At 37.9% G+C, this 25,454-nt stretch overlaps 1 protein-coding gene across 3 annotated transcripts in view; it reads left to right on the top strand.

Moving 5' to 3' along the window:
- The window catches only part of LOC127799538 (uncharacterized), a 50,078-nt gene that overhangs the window by 908 nt on the left and 23,716 nt on the right, over positions 1 to 25,454 (top strand). For 2 of the 3 annotated variants that reach the window (XM_052333655.1, XM_052333657.1), the window contains exons 2-5: positions 3,294 to 4,773; positions 7,589 to 7,644; positions 7,771 to 8,004; positions 8,109 to 8,400. In XM_052333655.1, the coding sequence (XP_052189615.1) occupies positions 3,322 to 4,773; positions 7,589 to 7,644; positions 7,771 to 8,004; positions 8,109 to 8,400 (2,034 nt within the window). In that variant the 5' untranslated portion in view covers positions 3,294 to 3,321. Of the gene's footprint in view, positions 1 to 815; positions 2,486 to 3,293; positions 4,774 to 7,588; positions 7,645 to 7,770; positions 8,005 to 8,108; positions 8,401 to 25,454 lie in introns of those variants that run through there. The other variant, XM_052333656.1, reaches the window with a different exon arrangement.

Here is a 25,454-nt window from a genome sequence, read left to right as displayed (position 1 = left end):
CAATATGGTATTGACAATGGGATTGAGTTTAGATTCATAAACAATGAAAGAGCTCGGATTACAGTGGAATGTGTGAACAAGTGTGGGTGGAGGATACATGCTTCACCTACACAAGAGAATGATGCTTTTCAAATAAAGAGTTTCCATCATCCTGTGCATAATTGTGGCCAGCGATCACGAGTAGGGGAAGCTTGGTTGGCCGGCAGTCGCGCGGTGAGTAGATGGGTGGCCGGCGGTGAGGGTGGCTGGTGAGTTGATTTTGGGGTGAGATTAGGGATTTGGGTGGGTTTGAGGTTGATTTTGGGGGATATAGTTTCACACGTGAGGTGCATGTGCACTTGACTTAACAGAGTTAAATTTTACTAACTATTAGTTGTTAATTGCAACAAATTGAATGTGTAAAGAGGTTTTTTGTTAAACAAGAAAATCTATGTTAGGAAAAATGATCTATGTCACTAAAATCATGTTGGAAATCAATACCTTGTTAACTTACAATGATCTATGTCACTAAAATTGTTGGAAATCAATACCTTGTTAACTTACAATTTGACTTAAATCGGGCAAGGCTTCTAATGCTAGCAAAAAACTAGGACTCCAAAAGAAGTTTATCTCAAAATTTCCCGAGAATAAATAAGATAAAAGAAACCTAATTTAAACAAAAGCTAAACATTAAAGTATTTTTAAAATAAAGATAAAGATGACCATTTATACCTACCATTACATATATAGTCTAAGTATAAGAAAGATTTTGAAGACATATTCATTAAATCCTTTACTCACTCAGGTAAACTATTAACATTTGAGAAATAGATAAATTCACACTTAGTATGGGAAATTAAATTATGAGAATTCTAAGTACTTTTTGTGCCAAGTATTATAATTTCCACAAACCTATGTCAAGATCTTCGCATTTATATAATAATTATAGTTCAACTAAATTACAGATTCGTGAAACAAGGAGAAATCAACAAATCTCCTGCAATATGAGTGGAGTCCACATGTTCTTATCATCGACATCACAAAGTTCAAATCAAAAGATATAAAAGAATATCGACAGTAAAATAAAGATATGACATTCAACATTATTCTCGTAGTTTTCAATTATTTCAATCTTTTAGCTGACTCAAGTATTGAAAAAGTGACTTTACCTTAATCAAGCATAACTTACTCATTCATACTTTATATTTATACAGGCACTTACAGTTTGGATCTACCCAACACGTAATCAAGATTTTAGTTAAACCCTATAAATTCAATTTATAACTAATCTTTATATCATTAATCTGTTTACATTATTTTTTAACTATAGGATCCTTATAAGATTTCCAAAATTACATTTGACCTAAGAGCCTCCACCCAATTTAACTTTCAAAAATCTCTAAACCATCCCAATTGCTTAGAGGGGGTTGTTCTGTAAAACTCAATAAAGTAAGTGGCTGGTCCAAAAGACAAGAAGTGACAAAAGCGATGACATTAAGCCAAGTGGACTTCTTGCTTCTCACGTTGGTCTCCGCCCTATATTCTCAATTCCCCCAATTTCACTATTGTTTCAAAATCCCGAAGCCATTGCATTTCAAAGCGCCCCACATTCATTGCCTTTTCTCGATTTCATTTCTCTCCATTTCTCAATCTCTCCCTTTCCTTTCTCATTGAACTCAGACCTGTAAGTTTTCTTTTCATTTCTTCATGGTGTTGCAGATGCATAGATTTGTTTTCTATTTTGCCGGTATTGAATCGTAGAAACCTTTATTGAATTTGTTCATTTTGTGTCAGATGCTTTTAATTCAAGCTTGTAAGCTTCAACGAGATTGAATTGCTTTTACTTTTCATATTATTTTTAGATCTTTACATTGTTGTGGCAATATCGTGTTGTTTACGGGGTGCCCTTTTCTTTGATTTCACTTTCTAGGGTTTTTGTTTATGCGTTCGGTTAGGGTTTAGGCTTCTTTCTGTTTCCCTTGTCACCATCTTTATTAACTAATTTTTGCCTAACTACGATTTTTTCTATGCGTATATATACATTTTCTTGCATGAGTTTTTGGTGCAGTGTTTGTTACGTATACTAAGTTTTCTGTTTAATTTGAACGAGATGTGCGTATACTACTGTGAAGTGTTCAACTAATCATTTAACTGAATTAGATGAGGTCTTTTGCAAGCGAATCCCCCCTCCCTGCTTTAAATGAAATTTATACTTGTCTTATTGGGCGCTTTCTTTAGTGGAATCAGTTTTTTTAGAAGATATCCCGTTTTCTATAATTGATTTTTCTTGTCTTAGTTGGGGTAATTGATTTTATGTGTATCCACTCAATATTGGACTTAAGGCTTTAAATTATTGCTGCTCGTGGAAGTTACTCAGAATGGTATCACTTATATGTCTGGTGCTGCCTTCGGAATGACTGTCTACAAATGATACCCTTGTTTCAATTTAAAGCACTGCTCTGAAGTTTGGGAATATTCAACCAGAAAGCAACAATTCATTTTCCAGGCAAGAGATGGCTGCTGTTTCAAATAATACACAATTTGTACTTCCTCCCAAATCGGGAGGCTATTGAAGAACATCTGAGTTTTTATATCAAAGTATGAAGGAGTTTTAGAGATTGGAGTGTTATGACAACCTGGGTACTTCCTTTGTGTGTTATGCATCTTACTCAGTAACAAAAGTGAAGAGCATTTCGATTGTTTATCCTCATCTCACTGTAGATAATTTGATCAGCATTTCTTGTTTTTATCCTAACATATTAGTAAATATCGAATTTTCTAAATAACAAAAAGTTGCCTTGTCCATTGTGGTTTTGAGATAAGATATGATTTCAACCAAAACCAAATCATATTGTGTTGACAATATTCTATTCACTGTGATAACTCTTTCTACATCTAAATCAATTATGATATTGACAAAATGTCTAGCATAAAATTAAATTTCTTGTTTCTTTCAAACTGTGTTATTTTGTTTTTCTAAAATGTTGTGGCATCATTTAATGTGAATGTTTATGTAGGAAAATTTGCTGTGGATCTATTGTCCACAGTTACCAATGTTTGAAGTTTGCTATATTTTAAATTGAAAATTATAATCCTTGTTGGTTGGAAATAACTGAAAGGTATATTTGCTTATACTAACTTGGCTTGTAGGTATGTAACCTTGTTACACATTGAGATTTTATGTGGAACTTTAACAGGCTATCAGTAGGTTTTTGAATTGTTAAAGTTAAGAGCTGAAGACTTATTTATTTTATTTTTCCTCTTTTGGTGAGGCATGTTCAGTTCAATGTTATCTAAGAGTCATGTTTGTCCAGGTCAAGAACTTGATATATTGCTGGGAATATGGAAAAGGAAGACTCTTCAGAGACAAATTCTCCAGTTGCTGAAGATAAAGGAAGTATGCTTGATGTTGAAAAGGATGGCCAGGAACGGGACGATCCTAGTGAGAAAAACCCACCAATTCTTTCATCTGATGAAGTGAAGGAAGTAGATGTACCTCATGTTCAGAAAGAAGATGAGGAAAAAGAAAAAGCTAATGCTTTAGCTGCTGAAAAAGATGGGAAGCATTCACCTGTTCAGAAGGATGTCCAGGAAAAGGAAGACTCTATACAGGAAACTTCGTTGAATTTTTCAGCTGCTGAAATTCCAGAGGGAGATAAAGTTGATGTCGAGAAAGAAGACTCAGTGGATCCTGTCAATAACTTGAAAGCATCTGATATTGGTGAAGATTCCAAGATAGATGGTGAACAGGTAATGGATGGATTGAGTAGCAAGATGGAAGAAAGCAAGGAAATGGGTTGTGGAAATGAAGAAGTAACAAATGAAAATCTGGAGGAAGTTCATGGAGAGGGTGAGCCGGTTTTTGATGGCACGGAGGTCCCTGGAATGGAAGCTAACAGGAGTACATCCACTCATTCTTTGGAAGTTGATCCAGTGATTCATGGATCTTGGCCTGAGAAAGCAGTGTCTCTTAAAAATTTTGTACGGGTAAAAAGTGTAGTTGTTGTCTCCAATGTTATCCGCCGCCTTTCAGGGAAAAGTGATGATGCTGGACAGGGCATTCCTGGTGACCAAGGTAAGGATGAAAACAGCAATACAACAACAACAACTAAGGAGTTTGCAGATCTTGATGAAAACATTAATATAACAACTACTGAGGTTGCAGATCATATAGAAGAAAATGAAGCCCAGGAACCATCTACAAAGCCAGGAGAGAGATCTGGATGGAATCCTCTCAGCCTTATCGGAATATCACGTGATGTTGATGAACAGAGGGATCAAAGTATTGAAGAATCATTGCAACCTATAATTATGAAGGGAAGAGTTATCTTGTATACAAGGCTAGGATGTCAGGAGTGCAGAGAGGCTAGGCTGTTTCTTCATCAGAAAAAGCTTAGATATGTTGAGATTAACATTGATGTGTACCCGAGCAGAAAACTGGAGCTCGAGAAGATTGCTGGCTCTTCTGCTGTTCCTAGAGTGTTTTTTAATGAAATCCTTCTTGGAGGATTGAGTGAGCTAAAGGGTTTGGATGAGTCTGGTAAGCTTGACCAGAAGATTGAGTATGTGATTGCGGAAGTTCCGCCATTTGAAGCACCTCTACCACCACTTTCTGGTGAAGATGATATGTCCACTTTTGCGGAAATCGATGAGCAAGCAGTCATTGTCCGAAGAATGAAAGAATCTATTACTGTTAGAGACCGGTTTTACAAAATGCGCAGGTTCACCAACTGTTTTCTAGGTTCAGAAGCTGTGGATTTCATATCAGAGGATCAGTATTTGGAAAGAGAAGAGGTCAGTTGCTTGGACATTATCATTTTTCTTAAAAGATGTTTGGTCTATAGTGTGATGATTCAAAGTCCACTTAGGCTTAGCGTTTTGTAAATGGATCGTACATGCTGTGAGCACAAGGCAAGGCAAATTAAGTGCACCCTGTAATTTATCACAATTTTCTCACTATATTTTGAAAGAAAATATGACCGTTTGGCTGTTTTTGGGACCTAAGAAGCATGAGGGAAGTGGGATATGGACAAAGATAATATGCAGACTCTTTAACATGGCAATTTCAAAAAATGTTTGCACACGATATAGTTGGGACATGCGAATAAATAAATATATCTTTGATATGTACAATATTAAAATAACAATTATTTCCTTTTCTTTTGCACTAAGAATGCATTTGTAGCTTATTAATCAACCACTCATGCATTCATTTTTACATTCTACATGGTATGAATGAAAATTTGAACAAATTGCAATATCTGGTGTAGAAAGCTCCATTCATGAAAAAAGGAAGTCCGGGTTTTAAATTATTGAAATTAAAAAGATCTGGAAGAGAAATGTCTAAACTTGTAACATGATGTAATTTGTTAAACTTGGAATGTGGTGTAATTTATTTAACTGCTTGATATACATGTTCTTACTATAGATACATGTCCCCAAAGTGTTCAATAACTATCAATTCTATGAATTTTATAACTAAGAAGACTTTGGTTGCCTGTTTGACACATATTTGGAAGTGTTTACCAAGCATCAATATTGGAGGGTGTCAGACATGGCCTCTTCCAAGTTTAACAAATTCATTATAGGAGTTGCAAAGTTTAGTCATTTGGTGCTAAGCTTTCTTTAGCTTTCACAAATTTGTAGTAGTGATTGAGCTTCATTGAAAAGTAAGTTTATTAGCTCATTTTCCATTCTAAAGTGGAAAATTTGTCATAATTGGAATATATTCTACTACTAGTACTACCTGTATTCATGGTTTTTGGTTGAGCATCATTCCCTCTAGGAGTTGAAGTTAGAATTCTGCGACTTCTGGATGCATTCACGTCTATTGACTTTACTTCCTGCTTTGTGATGTTTCTATTGGCTTTAACTTGTCTAGTGATTGTAATGAAGTGTATTATTAGAAAAGTGTTAATAAATTCTTATATAACATATATTTTGGTTACTAATTTTGGGATACCAAGAACGATGGTGTCGAGGATGGAATAGTCTTTATCTTATGCTTGCCAATATTATAATGATGATTAGTATATGGTTTGATAGAGGTTAAATATTGTATACTGCATATCAATTTGTTATTGAAGTGCATATCATGGACCTTTTCGTCATAATCTTTTAATTATTTATGGGACTTTGATGGACTATTTTCATGTTATGGTTTGGGAAAATGAAATAATTTAGGGATCCTTCAAACTAGTCCAAGTATGTCTTTTCTTCAATTACAGTATGACACTATAAATATGCCGTAAAAAGTATCTTAGGCTCTGTTTTTTTTGTTGTTTTCAAGCTGTTTTTAGTTTTCCAAAACAATGAAAACGTGTTTATTTTCATATTTTAAAAAATTCATTTTCGAAAACAAGAAAAAAATTTGTAAAGAAAACTCAAAACAACAAAAAGTCGTTTTGACTGTTTTCATCACAAACACGCTCAAAATTTTCAAAATGTGAAAAACACTATAGACAAAAAGAATATGTTTTCAGCAATCTCAAAAACAGACACTCAAAACACAAAACTAAAAATGAATTTAAAACTCAAAAATTGAAAAATAAAACACGAAGAGAACAACCCTTTAGTCTTTTGTTGCTGTCTTTAAATATACCTTAAAATATATAGCAGTCGTTTACCTGCTTTTTCTTTATTTGTGGCTGTGGTAGTCTCAATTTTGCCCTCTTAGTTGGATAAATTTTCATTTTTCGCGTATCAATTTTGCAAAATTCAACCAACTCTTATCATTTTCCCCTGCTTATTCATAGCCATATGATCACATTTTCAAATGCACCTTTTTGGCAATTGCTCATTCTCTTTCTTATTTTTTCTTCATAAGAAAACTAAATAATAAAATAACAATAAACTAATGACAAAATGTTTCTTCTATGATTTATTCTCAAATCACTTCTTTATTCTTTTACTACACTATAAACATTTTTATCGCTTTTATCAATTCTCAGTTTTTGAAGTTTTTGTTTATTATTTTCTTATACAGGCAAGTCATGATATAGTGTTTAAAAGGTAAAACTTAAACAAAAAGGGACAAAAAAGTGATAAATATATTATCCGTCATGCTGTAAAAATAAGCCTTGTGAATTAGCAGTAAATTTTGACAAGCAATTACTATTGCTCTTGTTATTTTCTTGAACACAATCATTACTAGGAACATAAAAGAGGATACAAACTTCACAAAAGGTAATTTCGGTAGTGTGATCATACAGTTTTCCCCGGGGGGGGGGGGGGGGGGGGGGCGGCGCGAATGATAGAATTCGAGCTTTTTTGAAGTTTCTTCAAACAAGGAAAAATTAAAATTTTGTCCAGTTAGGTGGCAAAATAAGAGAGACCCCCCCCCCCCCCCCCCCCCCTCTTTTTTTTTTTTTTTTTCTCTTGTTGGAAGATTTAAACTTCATTGGTAGCAAATGAAAAATTGACTAGATGACTTCAGCAATTCCATTTATTTAAATAGAAAGTGAAAACGTATATGTGCCATTTTTCTTCATCCTAGTGTTAACAATCTGCAGTTAACAGCTATTTAAGAAGAAAAAAAATATTGCTTCCTGTTCTGCCTTCATCCTATCATCACTGACCAATTTTCTACCTTTTCTTGTGTTGTGAATAGGCCATTGAATTTGGTCGAAAGCTTGCAAGCAAACTCTTCTTTCAACATGTTCTTGAGTAAGTACCTATACACACATAAACAACACAGTTTCCCTCACACATGATGGCATATGGCTGGGAAAAAAAATACATATATATATTTCTGTTCTCTGTGATTATATACCTTGTGTTACATTGGTTTAGGGAGAATATATTTGAAGATGGCAACCACTTGTATCGGTTCTTGGATCACGATCCAATCATAATGTCTCAATGTTACAACATCCCAAGGGGTATCATTGAAGTAAAGCCAAAGCCCATAGGGGAAATTTCTTCAAGGCTTAGATTTTTGTCTTATGCCATCTTTGAAGCATACACATCAGAAGATGGAAAACATGTTGACTACAGAAGTATCCATGGAAGTGAGGAATTTGCTAGGTCTGTCAGAATCTGTTATTTCTGTGTATGGTAAATTTATATGCTTTTAGCGAATAGGGATGAGTGTTCAGTAACTTGTCATTTGCTTCAAAATCTTTATATAGGTATCTGAGAATAGTTGAGGAGCTCCAAAGAGTAGATTTGCAGGATATATCTAGGGAAGAGAAGCTGGCCCTTTTTATTAATCTCTTCAACATGATGGCCATACATGCAATATTAGTTTGGGGTCATCCTGCTGGGGCGATGGAGAGGAGGAAATTGCTGGGGGATTTCAAGTATGTAATTGGTGGGTGCACTTACACGCTGTCAGCAATTCAAAATGGCATATTACGGAGCAACCAGAGACCGCCATACAATCTGATTAAGCCATTTGGCGTGAAAGATAGACGTCTTAAGGTAAGATAATCACACTACTCTTCTTGATTATTTTGGTATAGTCCATGATTTTATCAGGATTTGAATTTTTCTCCTATGACATCAATGTGGCCATTGACATAGATGTTGTTTCAGGTGTTGGACTCAAGACAGTTTATTGTGTCCACTCTCAGTTTAAATTTTTATTTCCAAATCTTGGTGGTGTCTTGGTGGCACTTTGAAGTAGGGAAATGGAAGTAAAACTAAAAAGAAAAACTGAATGCTTAAAATTGTTTTTGGGTAAATGATATATATCATTAAGGGAGAACCACCTTTAATGGGAAAAACTTTATATATATCTACATAAAAAAAATCATTTATGAGCAAGACTGAATGGGATAGACAAAATGAAGAATCCTGTTTTGACCATACAAGGGGCAAATGAGGAGTGTTAAAACGTATTGGACTCTTTTATTTTTGTAGAGGAATAAACAATGTGTATTTCTCTAAAATGTATAGATAAGGTATATATACAAGAGTATACTAAGTACCCTAATTACAATAATACCACTTCCTATATACTAATACACTTTAACAATCCCCCTCAAGTTGGAGCATATATATTTACTATTTAGCATGTCCAACTTAGTACAAATGTCACTCACATGAAGACCTCTAAGTGACTTAGTGTGTAAATTAGCTAATTGATCATTGGAGTCCACAAATGTTGTAACAACATCCCTAGAAAGCACCTTCTCTCTAATCAAATGGCAATCAATCTCAATTTGCTTGGTTCTCTCGTGGAATACTGGATTTGAAGCAATGTGCATAGTAGCTTGATTGATACACTTCAATTACATAGACTTGACCTTAATGACTTCTAATTCCTTAATTAATTGTTTCAACCAGGGTAACTCACAAGTTGTTAGGGCCATTGCTCTATATTCAGCTTCTACATTGGACCTAGCAACAACACTTTGATTCTTACTCTTCTTAGAGACTAAATTGCCACCAACAAATACACAATAGATAATTTGTCTGTAGGAGATCTCACCAAATTAACATCTATATATCCCACAATTTGGTTTTGTCCATGATCTTGATACATCACACTGCGACTAGGGGCACTTTTTATATATTGAAAAATATGAATCATTGCATCCTAGTAATTGTCAAAAGGTGATATAGTGTTGGAAGCGATGTTAAACAATTTCACATTGAAACTAAGGACAAAACTGAATTTAGAAGATGAAATATGATATTATTCAGAGCTGCTCTCTAAACTTTAAACAAGAATATTTATAGGCTAATCCTAAGCCTTAATCAACTAGGAAAAGGAAATCCTAGCTGAATTAGGAAAAGAAAAACAAAAAATGAAATTGAATCAAGAAAAATAGTAAAATCCTGATTGAAATAAGAAATGTAAGAAACCTAATTGAAGTAGAAAATTGAAATCCTAATTGTAGTAGAAAATTGAAAGGCTCAGTTGGCTTTTTTCGGATTCTTTTGGGTTGGATGTTCTACGTCAGTCCCCTCCACTTGAGAAAGACTCAACCTTGAGTTGTCATGAAGATTAGGGTACAAGGGTTCGTCTGAGGAATGATAGGTATAAAGATCTGCAACGTTGAACGTCATGGATATACCCATCGAGTCTTGCAAATCTATGACATAGGCATTGTCATTGATCTTCTTCAAAATCTTGTAAGGACCATATTTCTTGGGCTATAACTTGCCATAAGTGCTTGCTGGAAATCTCTCCTTACTCAGAAACACCAACACTTCATCTTCGATTGCAAACAACTTCTCTTTGCGATGTCAATCAATAGCTTGTTTATACTTGGAGTTAGCTTATTGTAGCTTCTAATTCACATATTTATGCACAATCTGTCGTTGTTTTGCCATATTTTGAGCGGCTATGTTGACTCCTAGATCCTTTGGAAACTTGATTAGATCCAAAGTGTGCTGCGGTGTTTTTTGATATATGACTGATGTAGGTTTTAATGTAGGAAGAATAGAAAAAGAGATCTACTTTATTAACTGGTATACAAGGTATATATATACACACGAGTAGATAGAGATAGAGGAGACCTACTTAGTGTACAATTCTAATCTATCTATCTATTTCAAATTTACAAATATAAAACAAAAGAGATAAGATAATAAAAAGAGAGATAAAAGGAGAGATAATAGGCCTTATCTTCCTTTTGATTATTTCGACATATTAGGAGGTTTATCTTGGATGAAACTGCTGGATAATCCTCCTTATTTAACTTTAATTATCCACACTCCCCCTCAAGCTTGGGCTGGAAAATGTTGTTCAAACCAAGCTTGGAGTTTAATTCATCAAACATCCTTCTCGGTAGAGCCTTCGTTAGAATATCTGCCACTTGATTGTTGGTAGGAGTATATATTAGCTGAAACATCCCTTCTTCTAATTTCTCCTTAATGAAATGCCGATCTGTTTCGATGTGTTTTGTTCTATCATGGTGTACCGGATTCTTTTCTATGACGATAACTGATTGATTGTCACACAACACTTCATTGATTTAGGGGCAACCACTTGTAGTTCTTGAAATATTCTCCTCGACCATATTCTTTTACAGAAATCTCGAGCCATAGCTTTAAACTCAGCCTCTACACTACTTCTAGACACCACAGACTGTTTCTTGTTGCGCTAGGTGACCAAATTCCCCCAAATGAATGAGTAATACCCGGAGGTTGATCTCTTATCATAGATTGAACCTGCCCAATTAGTATCACTATATACTTCTATTCCTCGATTGTTTGTCTTCCGAAACATCAAACCTTTGCTAGGAGTCAATTTTAAATATTTTAAGATGCGATAAATAGCTTCCATGTGAACTTCTCTAAGATCATTCATAAATTGACTAACACAGCTTACTGAGAAGCTTAGATCTGATCGTGTATGGGATAAGTATATTAACTTTCCCACTAATCTTTGATATCTCCCTTTATCAACCGGTGCACTTTCCTTGCCAAGACCCAATTTTGTAGTTGAATCCATAGGTGTGTTTGCTGGTTTGCACCCGAATATTCTTGTTTCTTTTAGAAGATCCAAGGTATACTTTCTTTGAGATATTGAGATGCCTTCTTTGGATCATGCAACTTCCATACCCAAGAAATACATAAGATTTCCTAGATCTTTGATTTCGAACTCTCTTGCAAGTATTCCCTTGAGATTATTCATTTCAGCCTTGTTATTTCCTGTAATTATAATATCATCCACATACACTGTAAGAATAGTTAAATTACCTCCCATTTTATGTTTGATGAACAATGTGTGATTAACCTGACTTTGATTGTACCCTTGTTGTTTGACTGTCCTTGTAAATCTCTCGAACCAAGCTCTTGGTGATTGCTTGAGTCCATAGAGGGATCATTTGAGTTTGCATACCTGATCTCTTGTATAGTTTGTTTCAAAGCCATGAGGGATTTCCATGTAGATTTTTTCTTCTAGGGTCCCGTTTAAAAAGGCATTCTTGACATCTAGTTGGTTGAGAGGCCAATCTGGATTTGTAGCTAGAGATAGTAGGATTCGAATGGTGTTTAGTTTTGCCATCGGAGCAAAAGTCTCTTGGTAGTCAATACCATAAGATTGAGTGAACCCTTTGCTACTAGCCAAACTCTAAATTGGTCAATTTGCCTATCTTCCCTAGACTTCACTGTAAAAATCCATTTGCAACCTACAGGTTGCTTTCCAGGAGGTAAGGTGGTTATCTCCCATGTCCCATTTTTCTCTAAGGCATTCATCTCATCAAAAACAATCTGTTTTCATTGTGGATGTTTCAATGCTTCTCTAACCGTATTTGGTACCTGCACCTTATTCAAGTTGGATAAAAATACACAAAACCGTGATGAAAGATCCTTGTAGGATATGTAATTGTGTATTGGGTGCTGAGTGCATGACCTTACTCCTTTTCGTAATGCAATAGGCCAATCAATGTTGTCATCAGTGGCTACACTATCAATATTTTCATCACTGTCAGTGGTTGCACTATCAAGATTTTCATCACTTTGGAGAGGATTGGGCTCAACTTGAGAGTGGGATTGAGGTTCTTTCTCTATTTTAGACTTCTTCCGAGAGTAAACCTGAAGTTCTTTGGTAGTAGAAGGCTGCGGACTAAGGGAACTTGTGGGAGTAGTATGTAAGGTAGGCAGAGGCTTAGGTTAAGGGTTTGGACTTGGCTACATAGGATCAAGTTGAGAGGGACTCGGGAGAGTATCCCAAAATTGATATTCTTAAGAAATATAGGATGACTGATTCTCCCTCTGAATATTAGTTTTGGGATAATAGGGTTGATGTTTAAAAAATGTGACATCCATGGAATTAAACATTCGTTGATGCTCGGGAGAGTAACGCTTGTACCCTTTTTGATGAGGGGAATATCCAATGAAAATGCATTTAAGAGATTTAGGGTCAAGTTTGCTGCGGAATTGTTGGTGTACATGAACAAAGACAATACACCCAAAGATTTTAAGAGGAATATGAGATAGCAACCTAGTGTGAGGATAGGTTTTTAGAAGAACCTAGCTAGGTGTATGATGATTTAGGATTTGAGAAGGCAATCTGTTAATGAGATAGGTGGCGGTGAGGATTGCTTCACCCCAAAATTGTTTAGGAACATTGGTGGAAAATAGCAAAGAGCGAGCCACTTCTAAGATATGGCGGTTTTTCCTTTCGGCCACACCGTTTTGTTGGGGTGTATTCACACATGAGCTTTGATGTATAATGCCATGTTTTGAAAGATAGGAGCCAAGGATTGAAGAAAAATATTTCTTGGCATTATCGGTTCGTAGGATTTGAATTTTGGCATTGAATTGTCTCTCCACCATAGAATGAAACATTTGGAATATAGGGCCAACTTCGGATTTTTGTTTCATAAGAAATACCCATGTAAGTCGAGTATGGTCATCAATAAATGAAACAAACCAACGAGAACCAGTTATGTTTTTAATTCGAGAAGGTCCCCATATATCACTATGAATCAATGAAAAAGGATGTAAAGAAGTATAACTTTTACTAGGATAATTATTCCTAACATGTTTAGAGAATTGACAGATTTCACAAGACATATTATGTGGATCTTGACTCTTAAACAATGATGGGAATAATTTCCTAAGATAAACAAAGTTTGGATGCCCTAATCTATAGTGCCATAGCATAATTGCACTATTATTAGTAGTAGAAGAATTGGAGAAACAAATAGAAGGAATGGCCGAGTTGGTGTTGGATTGAACTAGGTTATCTTTGGAGTTGGTCTTTGTAGGGAGATAAAGCTCCAATCCTTCTTCAGCACTGCCAATCATCCTCCCCAAAGTCCGCTCCTGAAATTCACATACATTTTTTGAGAAATTAACAATACAATCTAAATCAGATGTCAGCTTACTAATCGATAATAGATTGCAATTCAAATTAGGCACCAAGAGAACTGATTTTAGCACAATATCTTTAGAGAGAGTAATAGATCCGGTTCCCACAACTCTTGACATTGAACCATCTGCCACCTTAACAGTCCAATTCTTGTCACATGGCTGGAAATTAGACAACAGACTGATTTCACCCATCATGTGATCGGAGACCCCTGAATCAATCACCCAAACATTGGATAAATCTCTTTTAGTGATCAATGCATGTAGATAAGTACCAATGGATCCTGATGCTACGGTTGAGGGCTGATTAAGTTGAATCTTCCCGAACATGGACTGCAGCCACTCCATTTGTTCCTTGCTGAATGGAGTAGCTACAGTAGCTGCATTTATCACTTTCGCTGATACTAGGTTGCTTTTGCTCTTTCTCTCATGTGCTGGCTTCCAGTCTAGGGGTTTGCCGTGTATCTCCCAACATGTATTATTGGTATGTCCTGCTTTGTGGCAGTGATCACAACATGGTCATCCCTTCTTTGGCTTGGAATTCTGTGAAGTACCTCGGGTGACTAAGGCTGAGTGCTCCAAATTAGGGCCTGCTGGCTTAAGCATGATCTTCAACCTACTTTCTTCCATTCTAACTTCAGAAAAAGCCTCTCAAATACTTGGGAGAGGTTTGTACCGAGTATCCTTCCTCTAACGCCATCAAGGTTCTTGTTCAGACCCATTAGGATATTGTATAGCCTCTTTTGTTCCACAATCTTGTATTTTTCAGAATCTTCTATGCACTTCCATTCAATATTATCAAACTTATCTAACTGCAGCCAATATTTGTTCAATGAATTGAAATATTGAGTCACATGAGATTCACCTTGTTTGAGATCATCAAGCAACCTTTCAATCTCAAACAATTAGGAGGTGTTTTCTACATGCAAATAGGCCTCTCTAGCAGCCTCCCAAATCTCTTGGGCTATATCATATAACAAAAAATTTTCTCCTATCTCATTCACCATAGAAGAATTAATAAGCCAAGACATTACCATATTATTCTCGGCTTTCCAACTCCGATATGTAGGCTCTTTTTCCGATGGTTTGGTCACTGCCCCGGTTAAGTAATCATCCTTGCCTTTCCCACATACGAACATCAGGACAGATTGAGACCATTGTAGGTAATTCTGACCATTTAATTTATGTCCAGTAACAGTGAACATATTGTTGTCACTGGCGCCTTGATTGTTGGAGGGTAAAGGAATGATTGTGGATGGCTGGATACTGCTACTGGCCATATTGATGAGATGGGTGAGTGGCTAAATGGAAAAAGGAGACTTTGGGAGGAATGGCGGAAGGAGAGAATTATCCGGAGAGCCTTTGGATGAGACATGGCTCTGATACCATGTAGGTTTTAATGTAGGAAGAACAGAAAAAGAGATCTACTTTATTAGCTGGTATACAAGGTATATATATACATGAGTAGATAGAGATAGAGGAGACCTACTTAGTGTACAATTCTAATCTATCTATCTATTTCAAATTTACAACAACAACAACATTGAAACAGTACCAGAAAAGTCTAAAGGAAATGTAGGACAGAATGTGAGAGAGAGAGAGAAAGAAAATCAGCTCTTAATATTCACAAGTGAATAAAAAATACAATCATCGAGTAAAATAACAACAAAGCTGAATATTTATATCCAATGAGAATCAAAGCTAATGAGCGCCTAACCAGGCGCTGAAACAAACACAAATAACTGTAACAGCAAAACACAAGCTTTACAATAAACAAACAGCAAATACATCCTCTAACATTCCCCCTCAATTAAAACTACTCCTTGACTACAGATTCGAGAGAAGATCCCGATAACACTGTCTTCGAAATAGGAGAGAATCTCAGATGCAACTGATCTCGTAACAACTGAAAACGACCTTTTGCTAAGCCTTTAGTAAACACATCTGCAACCTGATATTGAGTAGGAACATAGCGAATGTCAACCTCCCCCTTCTCAACTTTCTCCCGCACAAAATGAAGATCAACCTCCAAATGTTTAGTGCGAGCATGAAAAACAGGATTTTCAGCAATACTTTTTGCTGCAAGATTATCACTCCAAAGAATAGGAACCCGAGCACGGGAATAGCCAAGCTCAGAAAATAAGGACTATAACCACATAACCTCAGTGATACCCAGAGCAATTGCTCTGCATTCAGCCTCTCCCACAGACCGAGCTATAATCGACTACTTTCGAGAGCTCCAAATAATCAAATTACTGCCCAAGAAACACACAAATCCCACTAGTAGATTGGCGAGTAACTCTACAGCCGGTGCGATTGACATCTGTGTACACCATGAGGGTAAGATCAGGTGAGGAAGGAGAGAAAAATAATCCCAAACCAAGAGAACCTTTAAGATATCGAAGTAGTCGCTTGCATGCAAGCCAATGCTGCTGCTTGGGAGCTGAGAGAAACTGACTGAGCTTATTTACAATAAAAGCAATATTTGGGCGAGTATAGGTAAGATATTGTAAGGATCCAATGATAGTGCGATAAAGAGAAGGATTGGAAAAAGATTCACCCTTAGCAGTTAAAGATTCAGCTGTGTTCATCGGTGTCTCACAAGGCTTACAATCCAACATGGCTGCCTTCTTTAAGAGGTCAATAGTATATTTGGTTTGAGTGAGATAAAGACCATTAGAGTTACGGTGAGCCTCAAAACCAAGAAAATAGCTAACAGAGCCAAGAGTTTTGAGAGCAAAATGAGTATTCAAATCCTGAATACAAGCTTTTAGAGCTGTGGGATCTAAACCAATTATCAATATATCATCAACATAAATCAAGACAAAGAGCACAAACTGAGCAATCCTCTTAATAAACAATGAGGCATCAGAAACAGCTCGATTGAAGCCCCAAGACTGTAAAGCACATCTCAGCTTGGTATACTAGGCCCAAGGAGCCTGTTTTAATCCATAAAGAGATTTCTTTAACTTACAAACATGAATAGGAAACTGAGAACTCACAAATCCTTCTGGTTGAGACATAAAAACATGTTCATGCAAATCACTATTTAAGAAAGCATTATTAACATCAACCTGTTGGATATCCCAACCAAAAGAAACAACCAAAGAAAACAATACTCTGATGGTAGAAGCTTTAACAACAGGACTGAAGGTCTCAGAAAAATCAATTCCAGGGTTTTGATGAAATCCCTTAGCAACCAAATGTGCTTTGTAACGAAGCACTGAACCATCGGCCTTAAACTTTACCCAAAAAACCCACTTGCAGCCAATGCCAATGACATTCATGTCTTTAGAAAAGGGAACTAAGGCCCAAGTGTCATTTCGTTGCAATGTAGAATACTCTTCTTCCATAGCCTGGACCCATTGTAAATCTAAGAAGGCCTCACGAACAGTGGTAGGTTCCAACGAGCTCACTAAGGCATGAGGAGAGGATGTGGACAGAAGTTTAGCTTTGGACCTGGTGAGCATAGGATGAATAGAAGGTTTAGGAACACAAGAAGGAATAGAAGAATGAGAAATACGAGTGACAAATGGAGGTAACAATGTCGGAGATAACTGAGGCGGCAACGTCTCCAAAGAAGGAGAGGATGAAGTTATAGGAGAAGTAGGAGCAGCAAAAGGTAAAGAAGAATTCAGAGGTTGTGCTACTGCAGAGAGAGAAACGGTAGGAAATGACTGAACGAACAAAGTAGAAGGATGATCAGAAGTGGTAGAAGCAACATGAGACAAAGAAGATGCAGATTTAAACAAACTAGGATAAGGAAACTCATCTGGATTAAAAAGAACATGTCGAGAAACATATACACGACCAGAAGAGTCTAAACACTTATAGCCAGCATGCCCATGACTATACCTAAGAAATATACATTTAGTGGAATGAAAGCTGAACTTATGTTTATTATAAGGACGAATATAGGGAAAGCATGCACAACCAAAGGGCTGAAGATGCAAATATGAAGGTGATTTGCGAGACAACATCTCAACTGGTGTGCGAAACTGAAGAGGAGCAGAAGGAAGTAAATTGATAAGATAAACTGCTATTTGGAAAGCCTCAACCCAAAATTTAAGAGGCATAGCCGCATGATTTAACAACGTGAGCCCCATTTCAGTAATGTGACGGTGTTTTCTTTCAGCTACACTATTCTGCTGAGAGGTATAAGGGCAGGTAAACCGAGGTTGGATGCCATGTAATTGTAGATAAGGTAGAAAGGCTTTAAACTCCCCTCCATTATCTGTTTGTAAAGCTTTGACCTTAGCATTATACTGAAGCTCAGTTAGTTTATGAAAGGTAGTAAAAACAGACAAAGCATCAGATTTTAACTTGAGAGGATAGAACTAGGTATAGCGAGTGTAAGCATCAATAAATATAATGTAGTAGCGATATCCTTCAGTAGACAAGGTGGGAGAAGGTCCCCATAGATCAGAATAGATCAGTTCAAGTGGTCTAACTGCTGTGATTTCACAATTAGAAAAAGGAAGCTGATGAAATTTCCCAATTTTGCATGAATCACAAAAGGAAAGAGACGACAAAGAACATGGAACATGAATTTTATTCAGCACAAATCGTAGTACATTGAGTGAAGGATGCCCAAGCCTAGCATGCCATTGTTTGCACAAATTGCTCGATTGAGCAACATTTACATTTACAGTAGAAGAATCTGACTGTTTACAACGATGAAAAGAAAGACTATCACACGAAGAAGAAGATGTATTGCATACAAAAGACCGAGGCCAAAAAGAATGAGCTGAAAGCCTGGAATTAGCAGGAACAAAAGCTGAATTGAGTTGATATAGACCATTCTTAAGCTCCCCTCTGAGTAGCACTTGTCTGGTATTCTTGACCTTAATCACACAAGAATGAGAATCAAATTCAGCAATAAGATCATGATCCTTTGTTAATTGAGAGACACTGATGAGATTTTTTTGCATGTTAGGAATATGCAAAACATTTGGTAAGGTAATGGAAGAAATAGGCTGAGAATGAGAATATAACTGACCAAGGCCAACATTGGAGATTGCTAACTTCTTACCATTTCCAACAGACACTTTATCACCACCATTGTAAGGAGTATGCATGGAGAGATTTTGAAGATTAGTGGTGATGTGATTTGTTGCTCCAGAATCAACAAATCATGACTGATCTGAAGCAGATGATTGACGATCGAAAGGCTGCTGAGGAAAATGAGTATAGTGAGCACTCTGGACCGAACCAACATCATTCGAGTAGACCTCATTAGAGTCACTTAGGGAGGCTAGATACGCTCTAGAGTCTAATTGTTGATTCACTGGTGAATTACCAAAACTGTTCTGACTCGGAAACGATCCAGATGACTTCTGAAAATTCTTATCAAACTGATGATAATATCGATCAACCAGATGATCTAGTTTGCCACATAATTGACAATAAAAGCGTCTACCAGACTGACGGCCACGGCCGCATCCGCGTCCTCCTCTTGTACCAAAACCACCTCCTCTTTGATTGTGACCACCTCTCATATGCTGAAAATTATTACCTCCACCTTTCTGATTATAATCAATCAAATTGACTTGCATAGAGGATGTACCAAAGTCAAGATTAACAGTTGATAGGGGTAAGTTTTTAGAGACTAACCTTTGTTCATGCATCAACAACAAATATTGGACTTTATTCAGATCTATGTCATTCATCTGATACGTCACCAAGCTAACTACTGTCTCATAGTCATGATCTAAACCATTGAGAATTGCAAGAAGCAATTCTCTGTCATCTAAAGGTTCACCTATAGCAGCTAATGAATGGCCGATGGTCTTAATTTTGAGAATATAGTCGTTAATCGACAAGGCATCCTTCTTAATTAGCCGTAACTACTGCTTAAGTTGAAACGACCTAGCAATGGTTTGCCTGGAATACAAATTCTCAAGTGTAAACCGTACCTCAGTCGATGACTCGTAGTGTATTACTTGCGCTAGCACGTCTTTATCTATCGTTGAGAACAACTAGCCTAGGAGGAGCTAATCTGATCGCAACCACGTCATATATTCTAGATTCAACATCGTTCCTCCAGCATCCTTACTGCTAGGATCAGCAACATACTTCAACAGTGGTGAAACTTTATTCAAGAACGGAAACAAATCGAAGGCGTGAATTGTGGTTAAAACTTGCGCCTTCCAAAAAATGTAGTTTCCAGAATCGAACTTGATCGGAATGAATTGGAAAGCTTTCGCAATCGCACCGAAATCAGATTGCGAAGAAAGAGAAAAGACAGACGCTGAACGAGGTGGTGAAGAGGAGGAAGCACTTTGAGCAGTTGTAGGATCCATGACTTACGTCTTCGGCTCTGATACCATGAAATAGTACCAGAAGAGTCTAAAGGAAATGTAGGACAGAATGTGAGAGAGAGAGAGAAAGAAAATCAGCTCTTAATATTCACCAGTGAATCAAAAATACAATCATCGAGTAAAATAACAACAAAGCTGAATATTTATATCCAGCGAGAATCAAAGCTAATGAGCGCCTAACCATGCGCTGAAACAAACACAAATAACCGTAACAACAAAACACAAGCTTTACAATAAACAAACAGCAAATACATCCTCTAACAAACATATCCAGCCTTTATCCCAATATGTGGGGTCGGGTACATGAATTCTAGACTTCTATGTCGGTTACGCCTCAATAGATAGTTTGTCTAGAATTCATATTTGGATCCAACTAGGTTTTACGTTGGTTGTCGGCTACCTAACGCAACCCTCCTCCTTTATCCGGGCTTGGGCCTTATCTTCCTTTTGATTATTCCGACATATTAGGAGGTTTATCTTGGATGAAACTACCGGATAATCCTCCTTATCTAACTTTAATTATCCACAACTGAAAATGATGGTGGTCCTATGGCATTGTGAACAACACGGTTGTAAGCAAATTCTGTCTGTACCAATGCTAAATCCCATTGTTTGGGCCTGTCATCACAGATGCTTCGAATGAGGTTGCCCAGAGTTATATTCACCGCTTTTGTTTGCCCATCTATTTGAGGGTGGGCTATATTGCTGAAATTCAATGAAGAATCAAACATCTTCCACAAAGTTCTCTAGAAATGGCTAAAGAACTTGGTCTCTCTATCTAAAGCGATGGTCTTTGTTCCTCCATGTAAATGGACTACTTCTTTGAAGAATAGTTTAGCAATACCATCCACATCAACAGTCTTCTTGCAAGGAATGAAATGAGTCTTTTTGGAGAACTTATCAACAACAAAATATATAGAATCCATACCTTGTTGATTTCGTGGTAAACCCAACACAAAATCCATCAATAAATCCTCCCAAATAGCTTCAGGAATAGATAAGGAACGTATAACCTTGTATTTTACGATTGTCCCTTAGCAGTTTGGCATCTGTAGCACTTTTGCACAAATCTGGTTACATCCCTCTGTAATTGTGGCCCATAAAAATGATCACTAACTGCAGCAATGGTTTTATCACAACCAAGATGACCATCTAGACCTCCTCCATGTAAGTCTTGAATTGACTTTTCCCTTAGAGAGGAACGAGTTATACAAAGGTAATTTCCTTCCATCAAGTAACCCTTATGGATGTGAAAATCATTCATAGGTTCGTTGCTATTGCACTCCCCTCAAAGAACTTGGAAATCCTCATCTTTCTCATACAACTCCTTCAGCTGTTCAAAACCCACAACTTCTGTGCTCATTATCATCAATAAGTCTACTTAAAGCATCCGCCATTTTGTTTTGCACTCCTGACTTATGCTTCAGTTTAAAAGGGAATTTTTGCAAAAATTGAGACCACTTGACATGCATATCACTGTTGATTCTATTCTGGTTATTCAAGTACTTCAAAGCTTCATGATTCGCGTACAAAACAAATTCTTGTCCCACTAGATAATGCTCCCATGTTTTCAAAGCTCGGACGACAGAATATAATTCCTTATCATAGGTGCTCCACTTTTGCCTTGCTTCACTCAACTTCTCACTGAAGTATGCGGGCCTCTTCTCTTGGGACAAGATTGCCCTTGTCCTTACTCTACTGTCATCACTTTCCACTTCAAACAACTTGTCAAAATTTGGTAACGTTAATACTGGGGCAATACACAACTTTTCTTTTAACACATCAAAACTAGAGTTGGCTTCCTCTCCGCAGTGGAATTTCCCCTTCTTCAAACACTTGATTGTGCGTGTGGTGATGCTACTAAAGTTGCGTATAAAATGCCTATAGAAAGTTGCCAGCCCATGGAGACATTGCACCTTAGTGACAGTTTTTGGGGTTGGCCACTTTTTGATGGCTCGAATCTTTTCTTCATCTAATTGTATCCCTTTAGCACTGATAATAGAGCCCAAGAAGAGAAGTTTATTTGTCATGAAACTGCAGTTCTTCATGTTCACATAAAACTTATTCTCCTACAAGACTATTAATACTTCCCTTAAGTGTGAAAGGTGCTCTTCCTTGGATCGACTATAAATTAGGATATCATCAAACTATACAACGACAAATTTTCCAATAAAAGGTCCCAGTACCTAGTTCATCAATCTCATGAATGTGCTTGGGGCATTAGTCAACCCGAATGGCATCACTAACCCCACTCATACAACCCCTCTTTAGTCTTGAAGGCCGTTTTCCACTCATCTCTTGGTCTAATTCAAAATTGATGGTATGCACTCCTCGAGTCTAATTTTAAAAACCACTTAACACCATGTAATCTGTCCAACATGTCATCCAATCTTAGAATTGGGAACTTGTACCCAACTGTTATCTTGTTAATTGCTCCACTATTTATACACATCCTCCAACTACCATCTTTCTTTAGAGTCAACAATGCTAGAACTGCACAAGGACTTATGCTCTCTTGAATTTTGGCCCTTTCTCAATAGCTCTTCCACTTTTCCCTTCAAAATCTCACTCTTTTCTGGACTCATTCAGTAATGGGGTAGGTTTGGCAAACTAGCGTCGGGAATCAGATCAATGTTATGCTGAATATTTCGCATCAGTGGTACTCCATCAGGTAGGTCATCTGGTATTACTTCTCTAAACTCTTCCAACAATGCTTTCATCGGTTTGGAATACTTGACTAATTCTTGTCCTATTCCATTCAACAAAACTTGTTTCACAATCGCTATATGCACCACCATAGACTCTTTGATTGCTTCCTCCATCTCTTGCTCGGAATGGGCAATGGTAAGGAAGGTTTGTCCCTCCACTTTAGAAGTTTTAGGACGAAGTGGTAGCAAAGTGTATTTTACTTACTCCTCCCGTCTTGAGCCTATACACATTATTCCTCCTAGAATACTAAGCATCTGCATCATACTGCCAAAGTCTACCCAACAACATACGACAAGCATTTGTACCCACAATATCTCAATAAACCTCATCATAATATTTGCCTATGGAAAAGGGTACCTTACAACGTTCTGTCATGTGGACCTTCTATGTGGCTTTATTCTACTCAATAGTATAAGTATTGGGATGTTTCTCAACTTGCAACCGCAAACTTGCCACCGTCTGTCTCTCTATAGTGTTCTCCTCACTATCACTATCAATGATAACGTCAAACATCCGATCCTTGATGGTACACCTGGTTCAAAACAATTGATGACACTGGATAGGATCTTTCGTCTTAGGTGCTGTCATAGCCCAAGGGTATAATTGTAATGGGAGGTATAAGGGTAGATGGGTATAATTGTAAGGGGTAGTATAGTGGCAGAATTGTAATACTTTCTGGTTGCCAATTCAATTGGCGCGCGCTTGAGCAGTTGCCTAACTGCCGCGCCCCACTTGTAAGTCCTATAAATAGAGATAAGCTGAGGATGGGGAACTCATGTGAGGATTATTCCACCGACTTCCTTTCCCTCTCATTCTCATTCACACGTCTCTCGTTCTCTCTACATTCTGCTCTTCTCTTTCCCTCCCAAACTCTTCCCGCCTAATCGTCCCTTCCAGAATTTCGGAAGGAACCTCTTCTACAAGGATCGAGCGTGACATTTGGTATCAGAGCCCGCGACCTGGCAGAGAGGATGGCCGATGGAACGCGAGCGAAGCAGATGGAGGTAAGACTGGACGCGATCGAATTAGGATTGCGAGAACACCAGGAACTGGTGGATGATCAGTTGGAGACACTGGAGTTTGGAATCCGGAATACACAAGAGGAGATCCACAGGAGTCGATTGGAATACACGGCTACATTGGATCGAGCCGTGACTGGATTACGAGAGGAATTCTCAGGTCTCAGCCAACAACTGTCGGCGGTGTTGAGGATGTTTGCTAGGCAGCCGAATGTCAGCTTACCGACGGATTTTCCCCCAAGGACGACAACGGCACCAATACTTACTGCACCGCTGAGTAGGCAGCGACCACAGGAACCCATGGAGGCAGGGGAGGGGGCCCAACATAGGGGTCTAGGGGGTAACAATTCCGTTCAGACGGGGCTGAGGATGGAGATTCCGACCTTTGATCGAGATAGACCGAGGTGGTGGATACGCAGATGCGAACGAGTGTTCTATCAATATCGAATCTCAGAAGGTGATAAGGTATGTATGGCTGCCTCCTATCTTGATGATGTAGCGGATGCCTGGTTCCAAAATTGGAGTCGAGGCAGGCTGGACTTGAGTTGGCCAGAGTTTGTTAACCAATTGTGCAGAAGGTTCGGAGAGAAGACCAGATCGGATGTAATTGAGGAGTTTAACAAATTAAAACAGAATGGAACAGTGGAGGAGTACCAAACTAGGTTTGAAGAACTAAGATCCCTGCTATCCCTATCGCAGCCTTACTTAGACGAGGAATATTTCGTTTCGAGCTTTATCAGTGGTTTGGATGAGTTAATTAGACCGACTGTTAAGATGCTATATCCCACAACTGTGGCATAAGCAGCTGAGCAAGCTAGACTGCAAGAGCTTGCAATGGAAACGTTTGCGAAGAGACATAAGCTGTCGACCAAAAACAGCAGGGAAGATCACACTTATGGGGGATATCACAGGGGTAGTAGCTTACAGAGTCCGCGGGGAGGACCTATCAGTAAGGTTCTCCAGCCAGCGACTCAACCGAGAAGTCTCACACTGGACCAAAAGAGGCAACTAGGCCTATGCTTCCGTTGCGGTGAAAAGTATGGGCAAGGCCACCAGTGTAAGAAGCTACTACTTACCATGGAAGGTCAGGATGAAAACGAGGAGGAGGAAGCGGATATGGATGAAAATGAAGGAATGTCGATGGAAAAAGAGGGAGGTGAGATATCAATGCACGCTTTGCGGGGCCAAGCAGCTGGTAGAGTGGTGAAGGTGACTGGGGTGGCCCGGAAGAGGAAGATAGTCGTATTGATAGACAGTGGCAGCACACATAGCTTCCTAGATGAGACCACAGCCCATAACTTACAGTGTAATCTCCAGGAGACTCCACCACTGTCAGCATTAATAGCTGATGGAACCAGAATGGTTAGCCAATTCCGATGTAAGGGCTTCAAATGGCTGATTAGTGGAAGGGAATTCTCAGCTGATCTGAGAATCCTCAAGTTGGGAGGATGCCATGTGGTATTGGGGGTAGATTGGAGGAAGACGGTGAGCCCCTTGATATTTGATTTCAACACGCTGGAAGTAACCTTTAATTTGGAGGGCCATCAGGTTACCTTACATGGGAGTCAAGAAACAGTGGATTGTAAGGTGGCTTCAGGGAAACGGATCCAAAAATTGCTAGAACAGGGGAGTACTACCGTGGGGCAGTTGCACCCCA

The sequence above is a fragment of the Diospyros lotus genome, chromosome 4, assembly GCF_014633365.1.
Source record: "Diospyros lotus cultivar Yz01 chromosome 4, ASM1463336v1, whole genome shotgun sequence".
Lineage (NCBI taxonomy): Eukaryota > Viridiplantae > Streptophyta > Magnoliopsida > Ericales > Ebenaceae > Diospyros > Diospyros lotus.
The sequence above is the reverse complement of the archived record's forward strand: the minus strand, read 5'-3'. Positions and strand labels throughout refer to the sequence as shown.